The sequence below is a fragment of the Danio aesculapii genome, chromosome 15, assembly GCF_903798145.1.
Source record: "Danio aesculapii chromosome 15, fDanAes4.1, whole genome shotgun sequence".
Lineage (NCBI taxonomy): Eukaryota > Metazoa > Chordata > Actinopteri > Cypriniformes > Danionidae > Danio > Danio aesculapii.
In genome coordinates this window covers 6,552,876-6,573,106 of record NC_079449.1, presented here as the reverse complement: position 1 = coordinate 6,573,106, position 20,231 = coordinate 6,552,876, and the positions used below count along the sequence as shown (strand labels likewise).

General features: G+C 35.6%; 1 protein-coding gene across 1 annotated transcript in view; it reads left to right on the top strand.

Annotated features, from left to right (window-relative positions):
* Window positions 1–279: 279 nt before the first annotated feature.
* Window positions 280–20,231, top strand: part of scaf4b (SR-related CTD-associated factor 4b) — a 75,435-nt gene continuing 55,483 nt past the window's right edge. The window contains exons 1-11 of the mRNA XM_056473948.1: window positions 280–445; window positions 1,089–1,172; window positions 13,748–13,792; window positions 13,888–14,049; window positions 14,133–14,262; window positions 16,581–16,804; window positions 16,940–17,035; window positions 17,572–17,657; window positions 17,739–17,802; window positions 18,196–18,483; window positions 19,498–19,568. Of these exons, the coding sequence (XP_056329923.1) occupies window positions 410–445; window positions 1,089–1,172; window positions 13,748–13,792; window positions 13,888–14,049; window positions 14,133–14,262; window positions 16,581–16,804; window positions 16,940–17,035; window positions 17,572–17,657; window positions 17,739–17,802; window positions 18,196–18,483; window positions 19,498–19,568 (1,286 nt within the window). The 5' untranslated portion in view covers window positions 280–409. The remainder of the gene's footprint in view (window positions 446–1,088; window positions 1,173–13,747; window positions 13,793–13,887; window positions 14,050–14,132; window positions 14,263–16,580; window positions 16,805–16,939; window positions 17,036–17,571; window positions 17,658–17,738; window positions 17,803–18,195; window positions 18,484–19,497; window positions 19,569–20,231) is intronic.

The window sequence follows — 20,231 nt, the reverse complement described above, 5'->3', positions numbered from 1 at the left end:
ATATCTAACACATTTCTGACATGATTTAAAAGTATATATTTCACCATATAAGTCTACTTGTATTAATTGTAAATATTATATAATATTATTTATTCAGATTTGAAAAATCAGTCATAAAATAAAATAAAATAAAATAAAATAAAATAAAATAAAATAAAATAAAATAAAATAAAATAAAATAAAATAAAATAAAATAAAATAAAATAAAATAAAATAATTGTCTCTGCAGTTGTTATCCATTCCGGTGGCGGCGCTCTTTCCCCACAGGCTCGTCGACTCAGCGTTCGTGGAAGGTTGTGGTGGATCTCTGAGCGTAATCTCACGCGGCCTCGTCGCGAAAATCGACTTTACACATGTTTATTCGGATCCAGGAGATTACATCGAAATACATATCAAATTAATAACAACCATGGACATGGAAGCGGTTAACGCCTTTAACGGGGAGGTGAGAATTTGCGTTTTATTTGCCGTTTACCAATTAGCATTGACCGAGCGCGCGCGACTAGCCGCTCCAAAACAATCCTCGCTGCATGCTTTTGGTTTGTTAGTCGACATTTTCTGACATTGTTTTTGTAGTTTAGACTCTTAAACTCAAATAAAAACCTAAATATCCTCAAGCTGAGGCGATTTGAGAACATTTAAAGTTTTTTGTTTGGTGACCTTCCACCGGTCACACTACGGTTCGTTAAAATGCAATTAACCGTTAGCATTAGCTATGGATGGTATAAACAGATGCTAAACAGCCTGCACATTTTGCTTTACAGTATTTTATGTGGTTTTATACGGTTTGTTATAGTGGAAACGAGTGTTGAGAGAATTACAGTGGCGCCCCCTATTGATTCAGTTACTCATTAACTTCACTGATGATTTGATCAAGTGTTATGAACTGTTGTACATCTAAATCTGCTGTTTTAAAGTTTGTGATGAGGCTTTGTTACTTGTCATTTGTATATTTTTTATGTATATTGTATATATTTGTAAGCTCTTCCTTTTGGCTTTGATATTGCCAGTAACCAAGCTGATAGTTTTGTTGTTTTGGTTATAGTAGTCAGGATATGACGTTTTCCCTCTTGTTTTATCCTCTGTAGATGTCGTCCATGATGGACATGACTCCACCGATCTCTCGAGCCAAAATGATGTCTGTTACCAAAGCAGGAATGAAAGCTATCAGGGTAAGTCAGGGCAGGAATATAGTTGTTGTGTGAGATTTGCGGAAGAACATCAATCTTTTATTAAGAATTGCCTTTATTTTTCAGCTATTTAATGTTTGATATGATAGTAATGTATATACAGAGATGTTAAAATGTTTTTTGTTGTTTTACATGCATCATATACTAAACTGAAGGGTTAGTTCACTTAAAAAAGACAATTATCGCTTGAATAAATCGAAATGGTTCCTAGGTGTATATATGCCTGTCACCAGGGATGGGCAAAAATACATTAAAATTAGGGATGCAACAATACAGTTAGCCTATGGTACAATGCATACCTCGGTTTAACACTGTTTTCGGTTCAGTTCTGATGGCTTGACACATTTTTTTGTTATTCTATGCTTAGGCAATATGAATTGTAAGAGGTAAAAAGAGAAAAAAATAAAACAATTTATTGTAATACACCTTACTGCAATACTGGGGAACAGATAAATTCCTACATTTTGAAAATAAACATGCATGTGAAGTTAATAAACATAAATTGACCATTTTAAATAAACATATTTGTACTTCAGTAAACATAAATAAACCATCTTAAATACCTTGGTGCTGAAAAAAGTGTGAGGCGGTTGTCTGTAACTCAGATCGAGTGCTTTTATAAGATGACAAAAGCCTGCATCTCCAATCACCGAAAACGGCTGGAAATCTTTAGCAATGAACACCCCCACTGCCTTTGTTATTTTTATGTGTGTCTTGGAACCAGTTGGCATACCTGTCAACATTGGGATGTGAAAATAAGGCATATGCCCACCATAATAAGGGATATGCCCATCATAATAAGGGATATGCCTACCATAATAAGGGAATCCTCCAAATTACTAAATATGTTCATTTGAAGCTGTTTAATTGTAAATAAACAGTTAAACGGTCAGTAATATGTTTTATTATTATTATTATTATTTACAAAAGAAAAAATAAATAGTATAAATTAGCAAACAGTTCAGCTTATTAAAATTAATAGCTTTTATGATGAAATAGAATCAAGCTATCAAATCTCATTAGCCGTTTTTTTACTGTATAATTTACACATTCTGATTAAAGCGCAACGAATGAATCTCTTAATTATTTAGATTTTATTTTGTTTTCATTACATTAAATAACAGGTGTCACTTTAAAAATGCACACATCTAACAGTATAATGAAAGCATTCAATTGCTTTCCTGACTTTTTATGCTCACTTAGGACGAAATTAGTTGTGTTTGAAAAAACCCCCACCAAGATCGACATCCTTGGACACTATTATTATTAATTATGTGTATATTTCTGTTTAAACACAAACCCAAAAGCCAGACTTTTTCTACGCTTCAAATCACTTGGACAGAATGCGTTTGGGAAGCAGCGTCTATTTATCACTATGGAGCGCGTCAGCTGACAGTCATGCACCGCTATGTGACTGTTTTGATGATTGCATACGAAGGGGCGATGGCACCATTAATGAAAAAGAAGGGAATGCCGCCATTTTTATATTTATTTCAAAGTGTTTTCATGCCTAAACAAAGCCAAAGTACAGAACAGACTAAAGTTTAAGAGCAAGGGGCGGCCCCTGGTGGTTCGGCGGTATTGGTTGCGTATAGGGAGGCTCGGCCCTTTAATGTTTATTTGCCACCCTTCAGAGAAAGACTGAAAATACGGGAGTAATACGGGAAAATACCTTTACGGAATGATAGCGGGATAGAACTGTAAAATACGGGAGAATCCCAGGAAAAACGGGAGGCTTGACGGGTATGAGTTGGGTATGTTTGCTGGAAGGATTCAGCGAGGGATTGTTGTTTTTTTTGGAGGACTTTATTACCTTCTCTGCTATCCTGCCTTCAGACAGTGATATTGCTGGGTGATGGCGCCGCAGATGTGCAGTCATGGTTGTACATGTAAAACAATGCTTGCACACAGTCATTTTTTGTTCACTGTTTTTTCTGTCATTGGCATTATACTCAACGGCAAAACCGAAATGTCCTCACACTGCAGATTTGAAAGAAGCCAGCGCTTCCTCGTACTGTTTCCTCACTTCACCGCCGCTCGCCATGTTAAAATGTGGAATGATGGTTAAGCGCCCCCTAACTTTAGAGCATAGTGATTGAATATTTTCTCGCAGGGGGTGTTTCCTCATCTCAGCTCGTAGACTTACAGGCACACACACAAAAACAGTCAATTCGGGGAGATATGAAATGCACGTAAATTATTTAAAAGCAAAACTAAAAAAAACGCAATTCACAAGCGCGTAATGAGCCATGGATGTTGTATCGAACGGTTCAATATTATGTTGAGAGTTGAGGCATCTCTAATTAAGATATATATTGATATAAACTGCAAAACACCTCAATTTTACATGTATCAAAATAAACTACAAAATACAGCAGCCAAAAATGTACAAAATAAAATACAGTATTTTTAAAAATACTTTTACAAGAGAGCATGACATTTCTTCGTAAATCTTCTATCAATAGGCATTCTCTTTCATTAAAGCAAACCTTTTTGTACAAATTTCATACAGAAAGTCCTGTCTTGAAGATGATCTGTTTAATCACTGTAAAAACCATGTAATTCAGATAATGAGTTGGAATAAAGTACTATATCTCTTTATTGTGTTTCCATACATTGCGTGGCCAATGAAATTGCAACCATCTCTTAACAGTCTTGTATTTTAAAGGGTGATATATGAAGAGGTTATATTATTTATTTTTGTTCATTAAATGTAGTTTTTTGCAATTGAAATCTTCAATACTTAATGTAAAAACATGATGTCTGAAAAGTACTAAAATCTCCAGTTTTAGTCATTCCATAAATCATGTTTTTTTGCAATTGAACTCGTCAATGCACAACATAAAAATATCTAAAAAATTGACTTTTTGCAAATAAAGTGCTCGTATACATCCTGCTGCTTCTGTATACACTAGAGTATTATTAAATATTTGTCTCATATACTGTATTGTGCCATTTTGACATCTCTTCATTAACTGTACACTGTATCTGCAAATCATCTACTGGCATTTGAAACAGTCTATGAAGTATTGTAGGAATCGCCACTGTAGGGCTTATTGTATGTTGTTTGTCTTACTTTCCTGGCATCTACATCAGCAGTCCACCTAAAACTACATTTATTTGTACAGTATACTCATCATTCAAGATGATTTCAGTTCTTCTTTAACTGGACGAGTCTCAGTTTACCCTGTTAGTGAAAACTAGTACTCAGTTTTTAGGTGTTTTATATTTCTAAAGTTTCTCTGCATTTCCACCTGCAGCACTAAGAATGATCAAGTGCTGAACTCCACATCCCGTTCTTAAGGACTGAATTTTTTTCTAGCTCATTTCTTAAGCAAAGATGCTAATGCTAAGTTGTGAACTAAACTGCCATTACATATTACTGGTCTTAGCATTGTGTATTATACTATTTTCAATGATTGTGGACTTGTTTCCAAACATACCCATGCCATTTGTCAGTTATTTTCTATCATACACCCAGCACAATAAGACGCAAGACGTGTTTGCCATGACGTGTTGCTATTTTCAGACCAGCGCAACCTTAATTTTCTCGTTTTGCACCACGTTGTTTAAATAGTAAATCCGTTTGCGCCACTGTGTGAACTCATGGGTGTGCTGGTCTATAAAGGAGGTGTGTTAAGGTGCAGTATTGGAGCGTTGCTATTTTGAGGAACTAATATGGACTGCAGTTGACCAGGTGAAAGCAGGTCTAAAGTCCAGCGCAGAGCGCATAAGTTGTGCACCTTAAATGGGTACACATTGCTTAATACACACAGGACGAACAGCAATATCTTTACAAATAAAAAAAGACTTAAAGGATTAAAATTATTATTATTTTCTACATAAATATAAAAACCACTGCCTCCAACTCAAGGGGCTTTTTCAGTTTATTGTTGAAAATCTGCATTAGTATAATGTATGTATATATGTCTGTGTATATACTGGATGCGCATCATTCATTGATGTACAGTCGAATCATTTATATATATATATATATTTTTTTTTTTTTTTTTTTTTAAACGCGCGAAAGAGCACATGCTGTTGTGTGTGCGCACGCCGCGCTTAGCCTCGGACAGGCTCGGAGACGAACAGAGCACACACATCTAACGCCATCTTAATGTGAGCGCTTTAATGGTCAAATACATGCACATTTGTGTCAGAGCGGTGTTTAGTGATTACTCGTATTAACCCTCGTTTGTATAATAAACAAACAAGTTGAGAACCAAAAGACATGTGAAAGAGAAACCATATCAGAGCCGCACTACTCTTAAAGTGACAGCGCGCCATGATGACAATACATTATATTTTACTAGATATTTTTCAAGATACTATATTCAGCTTAAAGTGAATTTCAAAGGCTTAACTAGTGTAAATAGGCAAGTGATTGTATAACAGTAGTTTCTTCTGCAGACAATCAAAAATATATATTGCTTAAGGGGGCTAATAATATTAAGCTATTAAAATAGGTTTCAAAATATTTAAACCTGCTTTAATTCTAGCTGAATTAAAACAAACAAGCCTTTCTCCAGAAGTTTTCCAGACTGTGAAAAATTACTCCATTAAACATCATTTGTGAAATTTATATAAAAAAAAATGACAGAAGGGTGAATAATTTTGACTTAAACTGATAATCGTTTTGAATAATCGTGATTACAATTATGAACAAAATAATCGTGATTATGATTTTTCCCATAATCGAGCAGCCCTAATATATATATGTAAATAATAGCAGTATTATTATTATAAAAAAATACTGCAATTTATATATATATATATATATATATATATATATATATATATATATATATATATATATATATATATATATATATATATATAATAGCATTATTATTATTATTAAGAACATGTTTAGATTTGTCCACCTGTGGGTTTATAGAGACGTCTGCATCACTAAATGGGTCATAAGAATAGGACGTGTGTTTGGATTTAATTCAGTTTTTTGACCACACTTCATTATTATTGTTTATTTATTTGCTGGAAATTAGAAAATTGGATTTAGAAATAGTTTTGAAACAATTCTTTTATTTTAAATACATGTAATATAAATACTGCCCATCGCTGCTTGTCACAATGTATATTTTTTGTTATACGATATATTGCACCAAAATATATTGCCATAAACAATATTATTGTCATTTTACGACCATTTTATGCCACTCAGTTATGCCACTTATTTATGCCACTCATCTTTTAAAGAACACATCGTATTTAATTCTTATTAATATTTAATGTAATTATATTTATTTTAACCATTTAATAATGAGGCATTGGAATCAGAATGTGAAAATGCATGTCCTAAATAAATGAATAATAAATGTTAACAAAAAAGTGCAAGGTAAAGAGTACCAGAGGCTGTGATATCTGCTACCAGATCTATTTTCAGTTGTCAGACACTCACATGAAAAAAATACTAGTAGTATACTAATAGTAATTTATAGTAAATACTATAGTGGTTTTAATGTAGGTGGGCATAGATAATTTTTTTTAACCTAGATTAATCTCGAAATTAATCTAGCTTAAAATGGCTCATTTGAATTCTGCCTAAGGCATTCAGAATATGTATGCAACCCAAATAGTAAATCTTTAAGAACGGGTTTCTCAAGCCAGGTAGCGCATTAGACCAGGGGCTCATCTCCTGTTTCCAAAATGCATCACAAACTGCTTGAAAAACTGTTCTACTATGATAATTGGTGATGAAAATAAATTGTTCAATAAGATGTACTTGTGTTTACTGTTTATTGAGTTAAACATGAATGTTGAACTGTAGGCCTACATAAGCTGCAAACAGCGATTTCATACTTGCTTTTGATGTACGTACATACAGAAAATGCTGCTTCTCAATGCCAAGTTCACAGAGCCCTGACGGTGTGTCAAGTATGTTTACATGGGCAACAATACTTTAATACGATTTTAATATGATTAAAACAATATTCTGATTAAGAGTCTACCATGTAAAGAGATTTTTGGTTACCTTAATGCGACTAAAGTCATAACTCAAATAAACAGAAATGGAATTAAGACATGTGGAGTGCATATATTAGTGGCATTATTGAAGTAAACATCAAAATCAAACTATTACTGTCATGTAGGACTTTTTGCCATATTTTCCGACAAGTTATTCTATAACCCTCTCACCAGTCCTTGCTCCTTATTTGCCTCTAATAGCCCAGTTTGTCACGATGGCATGAATGAAATGTTCATGAGTTAAAGTGAAACTGCCGAACTGCAGTTAAAGTCAGGCATCCTGCTGATTTGATTCAGAAGGGCACCTTTTTGTCAGACTGCTCACCAGCTGGGTATACATCTGTGCTAAAATATCAAGGTAAAAGTCATCATAGCTTGCGTAGAATAGACCCAGCTCCCAACCCAATTTTGAGAAAAGAATAACGGTGATATATTTTTTTTTTTATGGGTGATAAGAGTCTCGTGTTAACGCCGATAACTTCCTACCACTTGTTTTTAACCATACTGACACTTCCAATAGAGATAGAGATGTTGCCCAAACAGCTTAAATGTTGCTAGAATTGTTTTTATGTTTGAACAATATATATTGCATCACCAAAAATGATTAAGCATGTTGTGCGACGTGACAGGCCTAGGTGTTTGTGAATTTCTTCTTTCAGTTATTTTCAAAATTATATTGGCCTTTTTCAGCTCAACAATAGAAATAATTGACAGATTTTTATCAGCAGTCCGAAGGAAGTCCAATAAAGAGCATCCATCCATAATAAAATGTGCCTCACATAGTTCTGAGGGGCAATTAATGGTTTCTTAATGTGTTTCTTTTAAGTAAAAAATCCATATTTAAAACTATAAACCTACTTCGTGTGTGCTTTTGTTGTCATCCTCAGCTTCTTTTGAGGTGTATTTTTTTTAGCTGGAAAGAAGTATTTTTTCAATCTCTTGAGTGTTAAGTGCATACACAGTAGAAACAAAGGTGAATATTTGTGAAGAGAAACAGATAAAACACACTGCTGTCTAGCTAAAGGCTGATTTATAATTTCGCCTGGCATCGCATCGCGCACCTCCGCTGACTGTGCGCGCTCCTCATGGAACGGACGAGGCTTTTATACTTGCCACATTCGCCATTGTGATATTCTTTAAAATGACAGGGGGCGGTCAAAAGAAACTGACAGTAAAGTCAGAAACATAAACAGAGAACTCATTATTTTTATTAATTATTTTAATGATTATAACAATTTTTATAGCCATTTAAGATTTTCTTTTTTTAAATCAAACTTTGATGCATCACTTGCTTTTGTTTATATGTCGGACAGTTTTACCTATTAAAGTTTATTAAAATATTAATGACAACAGAACATTATTTGCTCTACAAATATATTTTTTAATGGCAAGAATAAAAGCAAAAAAAGCACACTTACTTAAAATACTGCTGTTTTTTAAATTTAGCCTGCTTCACAATTCACACATTACTGTCTGGCTAGTTTCTGTCCTCTACTCATGCTAAAAAGGCAATAATGGTCCAACATTCCTGACCATTATCACAAAAAAGCCTTGAAAACAGGGCCTCAGTATATTGCTAACCGATATGTTCAAATATTCCTTTCCAGTTATCAAAGAAATGATTTGTTCCTTAATTTTAGTTTTGTAACTATTACATTGTTTTGAACGTAAAATTGTACTATACACATCAGTGTAAAATCTATGAATGGTGGAAAACATATTTCTGTAATTGTGTACCTGGGTCTATACTTTTGCCATGACCTCTTTTGGCTTTAACAAATTTATCCCTCAGGTTTTTCTAAACTTTTTAACAAACTTCCTACTTTACCAAGGCTGTTGCAATTTCTAGCCAAGAATTAATGATCATCTGGTTATCTCTATGATCACAGATCATAAAGATGCCTGTACAGTCGTACGTGTTTCAGACAAAATCTCTTCAAAGTGTTTCATATTCAACTCAAATCAAACGCGGCGCCGCGGGAACTGTTTGCTCGAGTCTCAAAAAAAGTAGAAAACATTGTAAATAATTGGAAATCCAGTGGCTGCAATAATGAAACCCTTGGGAACAACTGTAGTTGGAAAAAAGGTCACAGGACTGTGGTCTCTGGAATCCTCTCAAGCGAAGGACTCCTACATTTCGGTTGCTTGCCGCTGAACCACGTCATGGCTCATTACCATCAAGTTGACTTGATTTCAACTCTCCTCCACGCCCACACTGGTGAAGATGCACCGCGCCGCTTATCGCCGCCGGCTCCTATTGAAAATGAATGACTTCTGGCTATTTTGATGCTCTCGCCACTTTCAGTGTTAACGCAAATATCGTTCTCCGGAAAAGGGATCATTTTTTTGTGAACTAACTCTTTATTTAAATATGTTTATTATTAGTTTTTATTTCTGACTCCGTTTGTATCAAAAGAATGTTTTTTTTAATTATTTTTTTTTATTAATGATGGGGAAAATCAAGTGTTTTTTGAGTGGCTATTTTTATTATTAGCTCTTTCTGATTTATTAAATTGTGAATTGCATGTGAATCAAATGTAAACGCTTCGTTGGTTTTAGGTATTGGGTCGGATTAGAGATGTAGAATAAGATCATGCAGAATGTGTTATTTATAAGGCTGAACGATAAATTCCATGTGCTTGTCATGTGCATTTGTCTGTAAGGGCTCTGTAATCAGCTGTGAATCTCCAGCATGAATGTTGAGCTGGAGCACTGTTTGCTACATAGTAGGCTTGGGCGGGATCCAAATTTTGATACTGTCAAACCTCCTCCCTATTTTACCTCGGTATTCGATATTACTGTGCATTATAAAAAAAATTATTATGTGAGGCGCAGACAGCGTCACCAAACTGTTGGCTTGTGCCTAAACAATTCAGAAACTGAACACCGTATATGCGACTTTAGTTTCGCGGTTACCTGTTTGTCTTGTTCGTATTAGAGATCTGCGCGGGATGCTCTCACATTCTCTCTCTCACACACACACAGACAGACAGCACCAAGTGACGCACAGCATCACGCTGTCTCTCTTTCTCTTATTCGCACACACACACACGCATAGAGAGAGCACCAAGCGGCACACAGCATCACGCTCTCTCTCATTCTCACACATACACACACATATAAACAGCATCCATGCGGATGCGCGCATGCTCGTTTGCTTGGGAGCGATATTGTTAGACCGTGGGCCCGCTCCCATTCAAATTACACCAGAGTTACCGACCGCTCCCACGATTTATTCGGTAATTTATTCCCGCACCGCGAGAAATCTGGTCAGCTCCCGTTGTACAGCGGCGGGAATGCAGACCTCTAGTTCGTATTTACCACGTCTCCCTTCTCGTTCGGTCGAAACCCGAAATACTGCCAAACTGCAGAGGTTGTGCGCTTTTTGGAGACCAGGTGACTTTGTGCACGACTCGCCATCTTACCTCACCTCTCTCTCTCTCTCTCCTTCACACTGCCCTGTGATTACAATCACGCATATGCGTATTTATCCATTAAATAAATCATATTTAATACTTCACATTGTTTTTTATGACGGTATAACAGTAAACGGTTTTATGATGGTAAACTGACACCATTGCTATTTTTAGATTCCACAGTATACCGTATTATTGCCCAAGCCTACTACACAATCATAGTTCTCTACCAAACTAGGCAAAATATTGCATCCGATATCATCATACTCTAGTCAAATCGCAAATAATCATTCTGTGATACTGATAGCCATTTGCATAGCTTCTCTGTAAACTATGGCCCTTTGTAATAAATGTTGCTAATGTTAAACCTGAAAGCGTGTGCAAATGCCACATATAATGATGTTTTTACTTGCCTCACTTCATAGCTTCAGTCGAGTGTTTGAATTAAGACCTTTAAACCATGTGAAATGATGCGTCTTCTGACAAGATATTTTATAAAAGCATTCTAATAAGCAGTGACAATGGCATTGGATCATTAAATACTATTATTATTAGGAAAATTATAATAAGAACTCAGATAAACCACATTGCTTTTCATATTTTTATTAATACCATTGAATGATAAGAAAGCAGTTTAATCTTCTGTTTATCCTACGCTATAAGTCCCATAGACTAATATTTCTTGGAGGGGGTTGTACCTTGATTGCTAGGCGACTATCAACCATTTTATTTATTTTTTTCAGAGGATAACAAGCTGACAAAACATTGCTGCAACTCTGATACAATTTTTATTTATGGAGAAAATTAAAAAGAAATCATAAGTCTACCGAAATGTGTATATACCATAATATGAAGCTGATTGGTCATATACACAATTCTGTAATAATGGCAGACTCAGACAAACATAGAGCACCCAAACACTGCAGTGCTTATTCATTCTTTTCATAAATAAAAACTAGTATCGAAACCGCCGCAACACTTTGTTCGTTTGTCATCCTCTGAGAAAATGGTTGATGGTCGCCTGACGCTAGAGGAAATCGAGCACAAAGCTAATTGAAAATGGTGAAGGAAACCAAATCCATGCTCGCGCTTTTCACATGCTTTTATACGTAACATGTAAGCGGACTCTGGTTGGGTTTTGCTACCTCCAGTCAGAATAACAACATGCAAAAATGAGTGCCGTATAGCAGAAGTAAAGAGATTGAAAATAAAAAGCATGTAAGGATGTCGCCAGAGTGGCTTTTTGGTTTCTTTTCTTGTGCATCCCAGCCACTAGCTCCCCATCTCTAGCTCCCCATCTCGATATTTTAGCATAGGGTAATGTAGTCATTCAACTTTACAATTTGTAATGTTGCAGTGTGTATTTGAATAATGATGGTTGGTTTCCTTTACTTGAAAGCTCAGATTTGACTATCATAGTTTTTGTTAATAGAGTTTGTGATTTACTGTGTGATTATTATAGACACCTTACAGATGTTGATCAATCTTAAAGTTTGCTTTGATTAATCAGTGTTTACACTTTATCATTGCACACACTTTGCATCATTTTATTTATTTTTAAAAAAAATTTTATTACCATTAAAACTATTTGTCTTAGTAATGTTGGTAAATAAAGTGGTTAAAGAAAAATCCTAATATTCCTAAACTGATTGTAAATAAATTTTCAATTATCGATGCTGAATGATATTAAACATTATATTGTGATGTTTTTTTTTACCCGTATCGCCCACCCTAAATAGGAGATTCTTCTTTATCAACAAAATTCAGCCTATAAGTGTCTTAGGCCGTGTCCATGTGTATGCAGCTATTCTTATAAACAGTTTTTCCCACTGTCTTTTTTTTTTTTTTAAAGTCTTTGTCCACGTTTAAATGCCAAAACGCACTGTGTTGCATGTTAAGGACACACTTAACCAACAGGCTTAGATAACGACACTTTTATGCGTTCACACCAAATGAGGAATTAAGTATTTTCACGAGTAAAAGTCAATGCAAACGTGAGAACAGAGGCAGATTACTGTCCCACGGTGTGAAATATGCAGAATACGCAATGCGTTTGACGCAAATGTGTGGAATTTGACTAATTTGTGTCTTCCGTGTTTGAAGTAAACCCGGCCATATTGGCCAATGAGAAAAGTGAGAATAGTGTGCACGCTGACATCATAAGGCGATAACGTTGTTTGTAGTTTTCACATAACCACACAATACCTGGAGTTTCGGAAAGTTCCAGTTTTTGTCACCCTGTACTCAGTTTTAATGTGGACAAAAAGCAAAGCTGCCATAATAAAGTGTGGTTTTTGTGGACAGGGTATTAGATATGGTAAATAGGCATGGGACGATGACCGTTTTCAAGGTATACCGCAGTTTGGAAAAGTCAAGGTTTTAAAACCGCCAGAATTTTCTTTAATACCTAATACGTTCCTAAGGTATGTGTAAAATTTCTTATTTACTTTTTTGTTGTTTTTTAGGACAACAGTATCTCCAGCATAAAAAAATCCAAAGATGCCGTTTTAAATTGTAAATAAATCTGTGTTTTTGAAACAAATGAAGACATCAAAAGTCAATTAATCTTTTGAACTATTTAGCCTGACATGTTTACTGTTCCAAACTATTATAACTCTTTCAAAAAATAAAATATATTGTTTTTAAATGGAAAAAAAGTTATTGTTTTTTTTATCCAGACATTTAAAATTTGTATATTTTAGAGCAGTGAGCACAAAACCGTGAAACCATGATATTTTTATCCAAGATTATCATACCGTCAGAATCTTATACCAGCCCATAATGGTAAATATGGCAGCGGCCTAAAGTAACATCATATCTTATAATATAACAAAAGTATTTCTGACCCTTAACAATTTTTCATACATTTTCTAGTGCAAAATAACCCAGACATAATTTTTTATTTATTTTTTTAAGTGTCCATTCTGGGCCAAACAAGCCACAATGTAAAACTGAGTGTTCACCCCTTTGTGTGTGTATGTTGTCTGCTTATTGATTTTGTTAATTGATGCTGAGTTTCTATTGACTTTTTTTTGTCCTCCAAAGCTGTTATCTCTAAGTAATGGTGCTTTTGGCTCTGACTGTACATAAATACACATTTCTTTGTATTTTAAGTTCTTTGACTAATTTTTGTGTCTGTGTGTTTTGCCTTGTTAGCTGTACAAGCATGTTGTTCAAATTGTGGAGAAGTTCATCAAGAGGGTATGTAATAAACTATATATGTACAATAGCTAATCTTATGTTAACAAGCTCCATTATGAGAAGATAAAGACTGAATCTGTTGTTTTCCCCATCAGTGTAAACCAGATCTAAAGGTTCCAGGTCTCTACGTGGTGGACTCCATTATCAGACAGTCCCGTCATCAGTTTGGCGCAGACAAAGATTTGTTTGGTCCGAGGTTTCTGAAAAACTTCACTGTAACTTTTCAGAACCTTTTCGAGTGTCCAGAAGATGACAAGGTACTGAATAACTGCGTCTGTATTTTACATTGAAATGTTTCTCTGTGTGTGGGGGTCTCATGGGTTTGTTTGTTGAACTGTAGGGGAAGATTTTGCGTGTGTTGAATCTGTGGCAGAAGAATGAAGTGTTTGGCTTGGACATTATTCAGCCGCTGGTTGATATGGCAACAGCTCCAGTTCTGCCTGTTTTAGAGAACGGAACCGCAGTCACAGGTAGATGAGTCAAATCAATGCCTTTCAGCTGATCACTTTGTATTATGTACATTTTTTAAAATTCTGCTTTGCTCTTAAGTTATTGTATCGGGCATTATGAATCTTTAAGGTTACACTACTACTAGTCAAAGTTGTGGGGTAAAGGAAGATTTGTCAAGTGTTTTAAGGTTTTATGTTTTCCAGGATTGTATTAATTTGATCAGAAATGTTCGAAATATTGTGTATAATATTGGTATTACTGTGAATTGTTTTTTGCAAGTTAAAGTGTTTTTTTTTTGTTTTAAATAGTAAGTTTTTCTTTTTGTGCCAAGCTAAAAGGCTTTGTTGCGTCAGTTAAGTAATCATTTAATATGCTGATTTCTATCAATGCTTAAACGGTTTTCTGCTTTGTTTTTTGTGCTAACTATGATGCGTTATTTAAGTTTTTTTTTAGATGAATAGAAAATTTTACCTTTGATCAATTTAATGCATTATTGCTGAAAAAAAGATTTTCATTTATTTCAGCAACAAAAAGTCTTTTAATAATAATACATTCTTTTGGCTATATTCTGATTTAAGTTGTTCAGATATGATAAACCAGTCATAAGGATACAGCTTTATGACATTTATACATAAGCTGAGTGCTTTTTTGATTACATTTTTTTCCAGATCCAGAATGAATTAATTACAGACTATTATTTGAACTATTTGCAAATACTGACAAACCCTTTTTAAGTTGTTCAAACTAAAAAAAATTCAATGCATATTGCTAATCAAAAATAAAGTTTTCATATATTTAAAGGAAGGAATTGTATGATCATAGAATATGATCTTTAGTTAATATATTTTAATATTTGACTTAAAATAAAAATATATATTATTTTAACATGCAATGTATTATTGGCAAGTCTCTCAAATTAACCTACACAAGACAAGACACAAGGTTTGGGGGTCCAGGGTCACATATGGCCCGTTTCCACTGAGTGGTACGGCACGGGTCACCTTTATCAGGCTTGCGTTTCCATTGCGAAAAGGGTGCGGATGGTACGACGGAAAGTTTCAGTCAACGTCATTCTCGCTCAACGAAATGTCACAGTAAAGCCGTACGGGTCGTTCACATTTCGTATGATAAGCACTTCACTAACGGATGCTTTATACACATAAATGCTTGTGTACAAGTGTTCATTACTAACCTTTCTATGAACATAATTATATTATAACTGCAGATCAGGGATGTAGTCTACTGTAACGTCTGCAATTATATAAAATAAATAAAAGCAACATATATGAACACATACAGACCCTTACAGTCTTACAGACCCTTAATGCTACCAATTATAGATAAACTACACACAGCATACATTCAGTCCTTATTTGGGTTCAAAAACAACACAAAGCATTTAACCCAGTCAGTGCAAACCTCTCATCTGTATCTTTAATCTTCAGCAGCACATGTAACCTCTGTTAGAAAGTAATTCTGTCATTCCTGAGTTCATAATAGCCCAAAGGGCGATTTATAATAGTTATACATGGCAGTTTTTTCATGATTTAGGTTGCTGAAAGAATCATTTACTCCTTTGTTTTTTCCAGTTTCTCCTTTTTTTTCCACTCTTCTCTCTTGCGTTTGTCTGTTTCTGAAAGGATCGGATGTCAGAAGCAGTTCAGTAATCAGAAGCATGTTGTTATTATTATCAGCTTAAAAAGTTTGTCATTTCAAATATAGACGCATGGTGAGTCCACGGGAGCTCTCTGGAGAAACTGAAACTGCTCGCGCTTTTAGACGGCCTCGTTAAACAAACAACAGAACATGGCAGATTTAGTTCTTTTTGGCTTTGTGGCTGTTCATCAAGACAAGGACAAGGTCTGTTTGAGCTTGAGTCGACCATGGCTTATTATTAAATGTATTATGATGTAATGTCTTGGCTGTGTATTTAAAAACGGGGCTTCCTTAGTTTTCATTCTCCTGCTTGTTGTTTGCGCTAGTGATGCTTCTCTGTAAACCAATACCGTTCAGCTGCGCGTCTAGCTCCACCTTTTGGGACCCTTTTGTCGTGCTAGGGTACCCTTTTGTCTTTGCAAAGGGTACCCAAAAAGTGGTACGTTACGGTTTGTTTTTTGGTACCTTTTGACAGTGAAAAATAAATCCATAAAAGCGTATCGACCCATACTGTACCACTCAATGGAAACGGGCCGATATTGTTCTGCATTTTTATCACTGTTTGACATTCATACAAATTGTAACCTGTCATTCTAGTAGCATGTAGTTCACTGATCATAAATCATATTTCAGCTTGATCCCTGTTGTTAAACTGCACATTTCATTGTTTTGTTTTTTCTAGCAACTCCAGCCATACCAGTAGAAGTACCAGTACCAGTGCCTGTTCCAGTTCCGATTTCAGCACCAGTTCCAGCTCCGGTTCCAGTTCCAGCTCCAGTTTCGATTCTGGAGCCGGCCCCAACGCTGGCACCAGCTGTTGTGACTGCAGCACCTCCGCCCACCCTTCAGACCCCAGTGCCTCTTGCTGCAGTCGCCCAGCTCCTCCAGGGCACAGGGGGTGTAGAGGTAACAGACAAGCATTCACTCCATTCAGTATTGGCAATCATTCAATTCAAGTTTATTTGTATAACGCTTATTACAATTTTCAGTGTATGTTATTTATATTTATAAAAGATATTTACGCTGAGATGTTTGTTTCAGTTGCAGCAGCTGCTCCAAACTCTTCAGCAGGCTGGAGGGGCGGGGCCTCCTCAGCCCACAGCCCCGCCCACTGAGAAGAAACCATCATTAGCAAAGGTAAACCCTCAGAACAGGCCAGTTTGATGCTTCACAATCATTTTGATGTAACCTCTTCATATGGGGGCGACACGGTGGCTTAGTGGCACTGTTTCCTCACAGCAAGAAGGTCACTGGCTCGAGCCCCAGCTGGGTCAGTTGGCATTTCTGTGTGGAGCTTGCATGTTCTCCCCGTGTTGGCATGGGTTTCCTCCGGCTGGTCCAGTTTTCCCCACAGTCCAAAGACATGTGCTATAGGTGAATTGGCTGTAGTGTATGTGTGTGAATGAGTGTGTATGGATGTTTCCCAGAGCTGGGTTGCAGCTGGAAGGGCATCCGCTGTGTAAAATATGCCGGATAAGTTGCTGGTTCATTCCGGTGTGGCGACCCCCTGATAAATAAAGGGGCTAAGCCAAAGGAAAATGAATGAATCTTCATATGAATGAATAGAAATAATTAGAGTGGAGTCTGGAAAAGATCACCTCTCACAGTCTGTAAGCTACAATATTGAGCTGTTAATTCACTTTCTGTAACATTCTTTGTTTTTGCTTTGACAGTCGCTGCTGGATCGATTTGATTATGATGATGAACCCGAACCGGTTGAGGAAAAGCCTGAACCTGCTCCTGCTGCTCCCATTACCATGTAGGACATAATAATAAATCACTTTTCACATACAGTAATCTATAATTTTACTGTACTGACTTTGTTGTCGTTTCTTTCCAGAAATCTCCCTCCCGAATTACAACAAGCTTTGCAAGCTCACCTATTGAGTCAAATTGTTAACCAGGTATTTACTCTTTACTGCATTGTTTACTACATTTACTGTAATGTTGCCAGACAAAGTTTTTATAAAAAAATTTATTAAAGGACATTGTTGAAAAGGTTTCTCCTAGAAATAATAGTAAAATATTATCATATATATTGTCATATAAATTCATAAGTTAAGAGATTTTTATATAGGTGATATTATTGCTGTTTTTTAAAATATGTACATTGTATATGCTGACTATTTTTAAGACAGTTTGTACATTTTTGCAAATATTTAAAAATATGTATTTATTACATTATTTAAAGGGCCCTGTTTTTTCACCACAGCATTAATCTAAGAGAAGAAAATAAACATCTAATGAATATGCATATGTGAAAAATGTATATAATCGTGGTGTTTCATCATGTCTAGACGCAGATGCAGGCTCAGATGCCGCCACAGGTTCAGATGCCACCGCAGGTTCAGATGCCACCGCAGGTTCAGATGCCATCACAAATTCAGATGCAACCACAAATTCAGATGCAACCACAAATTCAGATGCAACCACAGGTTCAAATGCCGCCACAGATTCAGGTGCCGTTTCAGGGTGAAATGGCACCTCAGGAGTTTCCAGCAATGGTTCAGACCAAGCAGATACCAGATAACACTCAAAACTTTGAGGAGAGCATGGAAATGCCCACTACTACCCATCAGCCCCAGGTACAGTTCGTCATGTCTACAGATATTCACATCTCACAACTCAAAACTTCATCAATGGCAATATTTACACAGACTATTTGTTTCAATGAGACTGTGAATAGATGAGTCCACCCAAAAATAAATCATTCCTCACACTGAAGTGGTTGTAAACTTTTAGGAATTTCTTTCTTCTGTTGAACACAAATCAAGATATTCTGAAGAATGTTGGAAAAAGCAGCCATTGACATCTGTAGTAGGAAATATTAATACAATGGAAGTCAATGGATGTTTTTTCCCCCATCATTCTTCAGTTTATCTTGCTTTGTGTTTAACAGAAGAATGAAGCTTAAACTGGTGTTCTGTCGATTTGTCCTACCTTGTCAGATTGTCCTACTTCCTATTAAAAAAAAAACTAGGGAGCACATTTTCATGATGCAATTTGCTACCAGTGTAGATTTAAATGTGGAGTAGTGTGATATGAAGCTGTAATATAGCCCTAACCTACCTAATCCCTAACCCCAACCTCAGAACCATTCAAATACAGTGTTGGTAGCGTAATCTGATGGGTAGAATAAAATGTCAGGACACCAGTTTGGAAAAAGTTGAGGAATTTTCAGTTTTGCATGATCTATCCCTTCAAACATGACGTTGAACACTTTGCTTTACTTAAGGTTGAACATCCTTAAACATGCAGTGCCTGTTAAAAAAGATGTGCATCAGCATTTATTCTTTCCATGTGTCTTACGTCATTATGTTGTTTCTGTATTATTGAACATATTTCGTACTGTCCGTTTTTTTTTTTTTTTTATCTGATTGTGTATGTTTCCATGTCCTCTCAATCAGATTTGAAATTGTTTAAACCACCGGTCATTATTTGAATTAAAATTTAGACTGTAGTTAGTCAATTACAATTGACATGGCAAAATGTGACTTATTTTTATTTTATTTACTGGGTTATGAGTCTGATTATAAACTGGTTTTTCGCGTCCACAAAGCTTTAAAAACATGACGTGGTATATATCTGACTCATCACAGGCTTTAGCTGAAACTGAACGCTCGGCGCATGATGGGAGAGATAGAAGACACGGCAGACGAACAAGATCAAGGTATGTTTAATGAACTTGAAATGTCTTAAGGGTCGGATGATATGGCAAAAAACAATCGCGATTCTTTATGTTGGTTTCACTATTCTGTACATTGTCAGAGCAGTACAGCCAAACAAATTTTCTTATTTTAAAAACAAGCCCTCTAGGGTGCCAAAATATCAAATAGAAAATAAGGGTAGACACTCAGGTCAAAGTAGAAGTTACAATTCTGTTATATTATTCAGTGACAAAAGTAAAACATAGAACAAAGATTCACATTGCAAATACGTATATAAATGAATTAAACAGTGGTTTATTTTAGGTGTATATACAGTTTTTCTTATTCGCTTTGGTGCTTTTCTCAGATCAGTATTTAAAAATTGCAATACAGTAAGTGCATTTCTCAAAACTACGCGTACAAATAGCAAAACACCATAGATTACCTGTAAAAGCCAGTCTCTTGCTCAAAATCCTTAGGTCATCTCTCAACTAAATTTCTGTGTCAATGAATATGTCAATATCATCAGAATGACAAGTCCTGCTGTCATTGTGTATGGATAAGACAGTCAAATTACTTAGTCATGTTGTCTATATAACAGTGTACTCTGGAGGGATGTTCTGATGTAAACTATGGCAATTGTTTTATTTTTTTATTTTTTTGCTGTTGGTACTGTAATTTGTTGC